General features: G+C 39.2%; 1 protein-coding gene across 1 annotated transcript in view; it reads right to left on the bottom strand.

The window, feature by feature from the left end:
- LOC116520698 (testicular acid phosphatase homolog) overlaps nt 1-11,081 on the bottom strand; it is a 29,388-nt gene that overhangs the window by 1,507 nt on the left and 16,800 nt on the right. The window contains exons 5-10 of the mRNA XM_032235000.1: nt 7,588-7,686; nt 4,519-4,614; nt 3,735-3,867; nt 2,248-2,330; nt 915-1,021; nt 62-231 (exon numbers count right to left, since the gene is read on the bottom strand). Of these exons, the coding sequence (XP_032090891.1) occupies nt 62-231; nt 915-1,021; nt 2,248-2,330; nt 3,735-3,867; nt 4,519-4,614; nt 7,588-7,686 (688 nt within the window). The remainder of the gene's footprint in view (nt 1-61; nt 232-914; nt 1,022-2,247; nt 2,331-3,734; nt 3,868-4,518; nt 4,615-7,587; nt 7,687-11,081) is intronic.

The following is an 11,081-nucleotide window of genomic DNA, read 5'->3' as shown; positions in this document are numbered from 1 at the left end:
AAAAGTTTCGATTAACTAGCTCTGTGCTAAGAGGGGAGGGGAAAGATGATGACCTCATTACCTGGACCGCTCTGAGGGTTTTGGCATTCGGTATCCCAGTCCTCTGGGACAGCTGTACGGGTGAGATGGATGAATAGTGGCAATGGGCAAGGTGTGGGGCAGCCAGGCAGAGGTAGGATATGGGGCCTCTGGTCACTCCTGTTGCGGTAGAACATGGCAACGCTGAAAGAGCTGAAATGTGAAAATTTTAAAGTTTTAACATCGCTCTGGAACCTGCTTTACCTCCTTGCGTATCTGCCAAAAGATATATTTATTTGCTGCTGCACAATCCTTGAAAAGATTCAGGTTCTGCCACCTCAGCCTCTCTATCGTGATGCTACAGTCTGACTAATGCATCAGCAACTAAATTTGCTGACAGGTTGTTTGAAGGCAGCCAGCTCTGCTGCAAGGAAATGGTTTTGAAAGTGATGCAAAGTCTGGCTCGGAAAAGATATTGTAAGAAAGGAAAGAGCAAAATGAAATGACAAAATGGAAATGAGCTTTGTCTAGAATCTAATACCTTCTCGAGTTCAGGTTGTGCAAAAATTTCCATTTTAACATACTTCAGTGAACCATATAATTACGTAAAGGCAAAAGTTAAACCATCTTTTTCGTGTGTAGGATACTGACCAGTTAAGCTCCTTTAAATGCCCTATCTGGACATCTTTGCAAGCTGAAGATATGCTTCTGGTTTGTCAAATTAACACCAGGTGATCTGCCCAACCTTAGATCCTATGGTTCAGCATTTACAAGGCTTTGTATGTGCTCAACCTTTTAAGCTTATTGTCCTGAACATGGTGGATAGCAATGAACCATGTCTGCATCTTGGCACTTGCAAAAGCGAGACCTGCCCACCCTTCTTTTGTTAAACTTACTTGTTACTTTCTTGGTAGAATTCAAATCCATGACAAGCTGCATAGGGTGGTGGGCGGCCACTGTAAACCCCGAGGGCTGCCTGCAGAGCAATCAGGGTGCTGTCGTGCTAAAGAAAACAAGCAGAAACAATTACTATGCCATTAACATATTGGAATAGACCAGAATATTCCTTCTTCCCATGCTTCTCACGTCCATGACTTCTTTCCTGCCCTTATCTTTATTCTTTAATAAAACTTGGCATATCAAATTGCACTCTCTGTACCGCCAGGGCAGGATATTGGAGTAAAAGTGCCAGGGTCCCATGGAAGGAAAGGTGTTTTTAAAGTGAAGAAAGGTATTTTAAGTCCAGATAAAGTTTTGTTTTTAAATAGTAACTTCTGCTTATTCAGTTTTGTTTCTTTCATTGGAAATTATAGCTATTTTCCTCTTTTTGCTTGTTTATGTTACCGTGTTTCCCCGAAAATAAGATAGGGTCTTATTTTCTTTTGACCCCCGAAATAAGCGCTTGGCCTTATTTTCGAGGAGGTCTTATTATTTTTGAGGTGCAGGAGGCGGCGAGCATGGTCACCTCATGGTTGCTGCTCAGAGGTGAGTTCCTACCGGTTCGGCTGAGTAGGTAGTAACTCGGCCGGCCACACCTCTGAACTGATTCTATTGGCGGCGCCATAGGTGCCGACATCTTGTTCTTTGCTTCTGAGCATGCGCAAAAGCAATTTTTTTACTACTGTGCATGCGCATGTAGCACACATCAAGTGTGTGTGTGAACGAAGTGCGTCCCTGAGTGAACCAGCAGTAACAGAAGCCGGAATCCACCCTTGCTACTGCTGTGCTGCAATATTTTCAGGCAGGGCTTATTTTAGCGCATGCGCTCAAAATCCTGACTGTGCTTATTATCGGGGGAGGTCTTATTTTCAGGGAAACAGGGCACCTGCCCCAAATCACCAGGGTGATGTAGGTAGGCAGATAGATTTGAAATAAACCAAGGAATGGGTAAATATTCAATCACCTATATCAGGAAGCATGACTGGATTTGATCTATCGTTGTTTGAGTTCCTTTGCTTATTTTGAAATAAGATGTTTACTTAGCTGGGGCAGGCGGGAGGTGAGGCTCCATCTTTTTCTGGTAAGCCCTGAAATTTTGCCATAATAGCACCCCTGCAAGGCAGCAGCTGGGTTTCTCAAGATTATAGAAAAACAATCAAATTCTGCCCAAAACCAATTCTGTGCTGCAGATAATGATAGCTGCAGAGAGGGAAAGATGGCTCTAAATTCTCTGGACTGTCCCATTTTCCAAAGTGGATCTTTGCAATTTTAAGGAATAGGAGAACTTACAGCAGAATACATTATCATCTTAAGAGGCAGATCCTGGCACACCATTTTGGAAAAGTTGCTCAAAATAGCACCCAGCAGCAACCCTGCAGAGAGGAAAATATGCTGATAGATAATATACTGAAATGTATCTTGACATTCAGAAAAGCACAAGACTGAAAAGTACCAAATAGAGAGGAGCTGCACAGTGGTGTATCAGAAAATATACTAAAGGCTTAGAAAGGAAGTTGAAGGGGTCCTGCTCTCACTCCAGCACTGGCTTTGTTTTGGCATGTGAAACAGCAATTCCTGCCACATGGTGGCGCTATCAACCTAACTTGTCTAGTTGCTGGACCCTGAAATGCAGAATTCCCAATGCCATTGAAGTGTGAAGGAATTTTACACTACTCCCTGCTAGTAAATAATAGCATCGCTATGGCATCATTCAACCAAGGATAGAAAACCTCTCATTTGGCACAATTATGCTAGCTGTTAGCATCATTCTACAGATTGCTAATGGGGAAATGTGGTAAGTTTACATGGCTAAGAGTCACTGTAGGGGAGATGGGTGGTATAGAAATTTAAATCAGACAGACAGGCAGACAGGAAAAGAAAGAAAAAAAGAAAGAAAGAGAGAAAAAGAAAGAAAGAAAGAAAGAAAGAAAGAAAGAAAGAAAGAAAGAAAGAAAGAAAAAGAAAAAGACTTCCAAGCTGCTACATACTTTGTACTTTCAGTCATTTTTGGTCAAACTGTCCTATGTTTACTTTTTAACTTAGTATTATAGAATTTACCATACAGTTAGTCTTCTAAGTACGTCCATAACTGAGCTGAAAATTTATATTGCTAAGTCAGACATTTGTTAAGTGAGTTTTGCCCCATTTTACGACCTTTCTTGCCATAGTTATTAAGTGAATAATTGCAAATGTTAAGTTAGTAACATGGTTGTTAAATGAGTCTGGTTAACCCATTGACTTTGCTTGTCAGAGGGTCACAAAAGGTGATCCCGTGATCCCGGGACATTGTAACCATCATACATATAACTCAGTTGTCAAGTGTCTGAATTCTGATCACCCAACCATGAGGTTGCTGCAACAGTTGTAAGTATGAAAAATGAATCACTTTTTCAGTTATGTAACTTTGAATGGTCACTAAATGGATTGTTGTAAGTCAAGGGCTACTGTACGTATCTATGGAGATTCTCAGTCATCCAAGTCATAGTTATCTCAAAGGTGGAGAATTGGACTGTTTTTCCCCTCTTGAAGTAGTAGAAGAAAACATTTTGCTTCTTATTCAAGAGGCTTCATCAGTTCTTCCATCTCCCAGCCATCAGAACTGATGAAGCTTCTTGAATGAGAAACAAAATGTTTTCTTCTTCTTTCTCAAGGGAAAAAAAACAAAAACAAAGCCCAGTTGCCTTTTGAAGAAAAAAAAAAGAGCACATTAGAGACAATTACTGTAGACTTCTAGGTCCTGATTCCAAACAGAGCAAATAATTAAAATTTAATTGTACCTCCAATGAATCGAGCTTTCTCCTGGGCAGCATGCATCCCCACATGCGCTTCAATATTAAACACTTCTATCTCCGAGAGAGTTGCCAGAACTTGCGGTGTAGCCCAGCTAGGCAAAGTCATGTTATGGGTTTTCTGTGTGGAAAATGCGGGGTGGGTGGGTGGGTGGGAGAGAAGTTTTCTAATTAAATGGTGATCTTGCTATGATACACAGGTAATTCTCAACTTACGATCACAATTGGAACCAAACTTTTTAAGGCAGGGGCCTCCAAACTTGGCAACTTTATGAGTTGCGGACTTCAACTTCCTGAGTTCCTCAGCCAGCCGTGCTATGTGAAATACTCAGCTATGTACGCTGAGCAATTCTGGGAGTTGAAGCCCAAAAGTCTTAATGTTGCCAAATTTGGAGAGCCCTGTTCTAAGGGACTGATTCAGTGAGTTGCTCCCAATTTCAGAACCTTTTCTTTTGCCATTTTGTTAAGTGAATCACTGCAGTTGTTGAGTGAATCACACAGCTGTTAAGGAAATCTGACTGCCTCCATTGACATCGCTCATTGTAAGCCTTTTGGGAAGGGTTGCAAATGGTGATCACATGATCGTAGAGCATTGCAAACTTTGTAAGCATATGTCAATTGTCAAACGCCCAAATTTTGATCATGTGACCATGGGGATGTTACAATGGTTGTAAGTGTAAAGAACGGCTGTATTTTTTTTCCAGTTCTAACTTTGAATGGTTGCTAAACAAATGGTTGTAAGTTGAGGACTATCTGTAATGCTGCATCTTACCTGGCAGAAGAGTGTGTCATGCACCTTCCAGAGGCCTCTCAGGCTCAGCTGCTCAGATTTAAACCCTGTATAATTAGCCATCTTTTCCATAAAGCCCTGCAAGAGAGGAAAACAGAAATAGTTGACTAAAATACTCAAGATTTATTGTGCTCAATTATTTCTGTCTCAACTAACCCTGCAGTCTTATTCTCATTCATTGCGGATCTTCAGGGTGAACCTAAGCAGACGTGAACTGTTTAGGTCAAAGTAATGTAGAAGTTATGATTGTTTCCCCAAACTTAGATCTGCCTAGCAGAGGTTCCTCTCCCTGTAGCAGTAACAGAGGTTAATTTCAGAAACTACTAAATCATATCTGGGACTTAGGATTGATGCATTTAATAGTTTTGTAGATTTTTATACAGCCTAATCAAAATACACACTGTTATCCTTATTTGAGATATTACAATTGTGCTATGAAGCACTTGAAATCTGGAAATGTTTTTTCAACAAGTAAACTTTATATTAAGCAATTTCTCACTGAAGTAGTCCTACTCAAGCCCTGTCCTGTATCCCATCTGGGATAAGCCATTTGTAAATTAGTACTGATTATTTCTGATGGCTCAAAAGAAACTTTTCTCCCTTTAGAAAGCTTAACATTAAATCGTCTTATTGCCAAACTAAAACTTTTCTCTTGCAAATCAATCACAAATCTAATCAAATAGTTCCTGATAAAAAAGATGTTTTCTTTTAAATGATTCCATCTAAGATGACATTGGCAACTACTGTATATACTCGAGTATAAGCCTAGTTTTTCAGCCCACTTTTTGGGCTGAAAAAAGCCGCCTCGGCTTATACTCGAGTCAGTGAAAAATTTGCCCGAAATGGAGGAGAAAAAGGGGCGGGGCCATGCCGCTGGGTGACACTCGTGAATGGCCCAGTGCCCCTGTGAGTTTCCCCTCCCTCTGTGTCAGTTTGCCGCGCAGCGCGCACCGCACCATCCCCCCTCCTCACGTTCTAATGTAATGCAGGGCTGTCTTACGATTCCCCTTCCTCCCCCTCCTGCCGCTCTGCAACGATGTCCCACCTCCTCCTTGTTATGGCAAGCAGCCACATAGCGATGTCCCACCTCCTCTGGTACAGTGATCCAATGATAGGAATCACTGTGCCGTGTGTCATAGGAGGCGGGACATCGCTCCCGCGGCTGCACGGGACATCATCATCACAGCGGGACATCAGCATCATGAGGTGAGTGAAGTATTTCATTGAATACACCGCTAGTTTACTGTTTTTCTTTGAAATAAATATTCAAAAACATTATTGGTATCTATTTTTATTTTTGAAATTTACCGGTAGCTGCTGCATTTCCCACCCTAGGCTTATACTCAAGTCAATAACTTTTCCAGTTTTTTGTGGTAAAATTAGGTGCCTCGGCTTATATTCGGGTCGGCCTATACTCGAGTATATACGGTATTTCAAATAAAGGGAGACTTAAATATAATGAAAGAGTTGATGAAGATGTATTTTTTCATTCCTAAATGCCTGTTAAATAACACACTATATCAGCCTGTACTATAACACGACTATACAAATGATGCAAATTAGCATATGCACTTTTTAAGATATTGCTTTTCCTAGATTTTTATTATTTCTATTCCATGCTGTTTTGTTGTTTGGTACCCAGAGACTCATTTACAATAACTAACTCCATTTGTTATTAATAAGTGTTAAAATTAATGGAAATGACATCTGCATAAAAATGTTGTTATAGGCTGATGTAAAATAGATCAGTTTGTTTCAGAATTGATGAATGATAGAATTGTTGTCATTCAAGGTCAAATGATCCAAATAATTGCAAATTAATTACAATTAATGTACTGTTATATTTAACTGTCTTGTCTGGAGTATTTCAGATGCCATAGACTTGACTGTTATTTCAAGATATCCTTTGGTCTACTACACAGGAGTCCATAAACTGAAGTTTCACTGTATTGCTATAGTTTTATATTTTGGCCACTGTTAATATGTTTTGCATTTGTTTTGTTATTACATATGCTTTGGATTTTTATTTGTTCTTATTTTGCAGGCCGCTATGGAACCATCCAGATAAGAGGTGAAATAAAAGCATTTTAATCAGTATTAAATGATTTGTGGGTCCTTCAGATATTATTGAACTACAAGTCCCAGGATTCCTTACTGTTTCCAGCCTATTAAATACTTTAATTCAGCAATATCTGATGTTACCTTGTCTTTTTCAAAAATCAAGTACTTACAAGCATAGTTTATACAACATGCAAAATTAGGCTAAAATGAACTTGGATAATTTGTTTTCTAATTTGTTTAGGGAATCCAAACATTATCGTGCCATATTTTAGGAAACATATATTATATTAAGCATAATATAGTTTGTTTGGACATAACATGTTAAATGAAATATTAATTATATTTTGTTAAACTATGCTTAAAGGGTTGCAAGATTTCAACTACACAGAAGACAACCCATTTGCTTTGTCTACCATGATTTTTAAAAAGCCTAATTACAGCCAAAGTGTCTACACTTAATATTGAAGTGGATGGCTGGGAGAATCTGTTTTGGCTAGTGAAGACTTGGAGCATATTGTATAGGTATGCAATAATTTATTTAGACCATGTTGGACAGGGAAATGGTTTATTGATTGACTGACTGGCTGACTAATTCTTGAGCGTATGTAAATGTATTCTGAAGATCTCTTCCAGACTTTGATTTTCAGCACATGTTCATAAAATAGCACACTGACTTGATATTCAGACTTCAAGGAAATTCAGAGACTACAACTGTGTGGGTAATCAAGGAAGTGAATCATAATAATTTTAATGATTCCTTGGGGGAAAACTGGGACAATTAAAATGGTATGAAAACATTATCACTTTTCATGAGCAAAAAATGTTGGTGATAATGGATATTCTACAAATTTACCTTTCCTACAACACGTAGAAGATTAGATTGTCTTTACCACTCAGCAACATCTTTTTCAATTTTGGATTGTGGGGAATCCTACTTCTAGAATTCGGATTTAAATTATTCTCCTTTTTCTTAGCCCTATTCCACCATACCTTCCATTCTCTCAATTTAGCTTGATAGCTTGGCAAATGAATAGTCTCTTCCATCAATTGTTGATATCGTTGGCAGGTTCTGGTTGGTGGTTTTAAAAGCTGGGAACAGAAGTAGGGAATATAGACAATTAGATCATTTGTCCCAGGCTGAAACTATTGGGTTGTACTTCACTGTTAAAGAAATCAGATGCTTGGACAAAATACAAATATGGTCCTTAACTTAGGACCATAACTGAGGCCAAATTTTATGTTGTTAATATTTGTTAAGTGAGTCTTGCCCCTTTTTATGACCTTTCTTGCCACAGTTGTTAAGTTAATCGCTACAGTTATTAAGTTAGTAAGCCGGTTGTTAAGTGAATCTGGCTTCCCCATTGACTTTGCTTGTCAGAAGGTCACAAAAGGTGATCCCATGATTCTGTGAGACTGCAACAGTCGTAAGTATAAACTATTTGCTAAGCATCTGAATTTTGATCACATGATCATGGGGATGATGCAAAAGTCATAATGGTGGAAAAGGGTCATAATAAATCACTTTTTTCAGTGCTGTAAATTTGAAAGGTCACTAAACAAACTGTTATAAGTTGAGGACTACCTGTACTACTAAATCTTTCACAGGTTCGTTCATTCGTTCAGTTCATAATTTATTTCCAATATAAAGATTTGAATGGCAGATTTGCAATTGCCAAAATCAAATACATGCTTTGTGCCCGTTTAAAACCTTATTAAGGTTTTACTGTTGTAGTAATTTTGTGCTAGCAATAGAATCAATAGCTATTAAAAAAACCATGCAGAGCTGAAGATAAATTAAGTAGGCTTAAGAGACGAGAGTCTACCCAAGTTCTATGGAGCAGAATAAATACCTAGCAGAGACTGGAATCGTACAAAAATGCACTTATAGTAGGATAGCAAAGAAAACGTAGTAAAATAACCAGAGGAGAAGTATCTAGGTCACCTAGCTAAAGGTAAAGATTCTCCTCACACATGTGTGCTAGTCATTCCTGACTCTAGGGGGCAGTGCTCATCTCCGTTTCAAAGCCAAAGAGCCAGCGCTGTCCAAAGATGTCTCTGTGGTCATGTGGCCGGCATGACTAAACACCAAAGGCACATGGAAGACTGTTGCCTTCCCACTGAAATGGTCTCTATTTTTCTACTTGCATTTTTACGTGCTTTCGAACTGCTAGGTTGGCAGAAGCTGGGACAAGTAACGGGAGCTCACTCCATTACGCGGCACGAGGGATTCGAACTGTCAAACTGCCGACCTTTCTGATCAACAAGTCTTAGCCATTGAGCCACTGTGTCCCTATGAGATCACCTACAACAGTGATGGTGAATTTTTTCGGCAGAAAAAGAAAATGCGTGTGCGTGTGCCGAAGTGCCACAAACCCAAAGACCAGCTGGCCAGCACGCACATGCCTTTTTTGGCCATTTTCAGGCCATTTTTTGGGCTGTTCTCAGGCTGTTTTGGGGCCGTTTTCAACCCCAGAAATGAAATGAAAACCACCAAAAATGGCCTTAAAACAGCCTGGAAGATGGACTGAAAATGGTCCCAAAACCAGCCTGTTTTGGGGCATTTTTCAGGCCATTTTCTAGTACTCCAGCGTCTGTGAAGACCAGTGCCAGAAACAGAAGAGCAGCTGGCAACGGCACACGTGCCCACACAGAGAGTTCTGCAGAGTGCCATCTCTGGCACATGTGTCATAAGTTCTCCATCACAGCCTACAACAAAAAAACACTTTCAAGAAATACGTAGATGAGAACTTTGTTCCCATACATTTATAATTTACCTTCATAATTTGCAAGACTTCCAGGGAAGCATAAAGAATAAAAATAAGCAAAATTACAATATTAAAACTAGGATTACCATATTTAAACGTTCTAAAAGAGAAGATACACCTCTGAATATTTTTTTTCATGTGATGCAAATTGCATATATTTATTCATTTGTTCTTTTTATTGTTAGTCCTCTATTTAGTGTTCATTCTGTTTCTTCAAACCCTAAAGTGAACACATAAGTAGTAACTGGCCTAAAATTATATTTTAGTCAACAAGCACTCTAAATTCAAAAATGTGAAATATTGTATGTGCAAATAATAAGTGTAAAAGATGGCCTTATTTTATTTTTCATTTTTCTACTCATGAGCAATACATGCAGAGGATGCATATACACACGGACCAGGCAATTAAAACCCCACATCTTTTTATGTATGTTGCATATGCAGGAGCTTGATAATTGTCAACTTCTCTACAGATATTCCTGAATCCAAATAATGAGAAAGCTAACAGGTTGTGCCTCTACTGAAGCAGGTTTTCCCTAAATTCTAATTAAAATATATGTTGGAATAATCGCTGAGAGATCGCTGCTACAGAAGCAGTGTAGGAGAATTAAATCTCTCTGTGATCGGCATTTCTTTCATTATTTTTTTAAAAAAACCTTTATTGCACTGCTATAACTCTCTTTTATGATAAGCCAATGTTTGATTCCAGGTGGAACGAATTGTCTACATAACCCTGCTTTTGATTCTTTAGAAAAATAATGCCCCTGGGATACTTTAGGGCCAAGAAAAAAAAGAATGCACAAAATTCCAGTTTATCCTTATCCATTTTGTTTGCTTATTGTTAAATTTATGTCCTGTGGTTCATATAGGAGACTCAAGCACACCAGTGGTATTCAACAGGTTCTGATCAGTTCTAGAAAACTGGTAGTGGGAGTAGTTCGTAGAACCGGTAAATACCACCTCTGACTGGCCCCGCTCTCTATTCTCTGCCTCCCAAATCCCAGCTGATCGGGAGGAAAGGGGGATTTTGCAGTATCCTTCCCCTGGAGTAGGGAGAGAATGGAGATTTTGCAATATCCTTCCCTTGATACGCCCACCAAGCCATGCTACGCCCACCAAGCCATGCCCACAGAGCCTGGAGTAAAAATATTTGAATCACATCACTGCCCAAGCAGTATATAATACATAGTGCTTTATCCTCATCCTCCTGTTATTCTCCAAAAGAAAATTCTTATGAAGAAGATTAGGGTAAGAGAAACTGACTGTCCCAATGTCACTAGCAGGGCATATTCTAAAATAGTATATTCTTTCCATATGTGGCACTGACCAGGTTCACCCCAACTGTCAAAAGTATACTGAAAATGTTTGAAGGTAGTCCTCAATTTAAAACTATTTGTTTAATGGTTTTTCAAAATTACAATGGCACTTATGAAAGTGACTTATGACCAGTTCTCACACTTATGACCGCTGCTGCATTCCCACACTCACATGATGAAACTTCTGGTGTTGGGTAACTGGCATATATTCACGGTGGCAGCAGTGTCCTGCAGTTCTTGGACTATCGTTTGCAACCTTCCTAGGGAGCTTTTGACAAGCAGTCAATGAAGAAAATCAGTTTCCCTTAACAACTGCAAGATTCACTTAACAACCACAGTAAACTGCTTAACAATCATGGCAAAAAAGTTCATTAAAAACTCACTGCCTTGCTTAGCAGTGGAA

This window comes from Thamnophis elegans, chromosome Z (assembly GCF_009769535.1).
Source record: "Thamnophis elegans isolate rThaEle1 chromosome Z, rThaEle1.pri, whole genome shotgun sequence".
In the NCBI taxonomy this organism is placed as follows: domain Eukaryota; kingdom Metazoa; phylum Chordata; class Lepidosauria; order Squamata; family Colubridae; genus Thamnophis; species Thamnophis elegans.
Note: the sequence above shows the minus strand (reverse complement) of the source record. Positions and strands in the feature narration are given on the sequence as shown.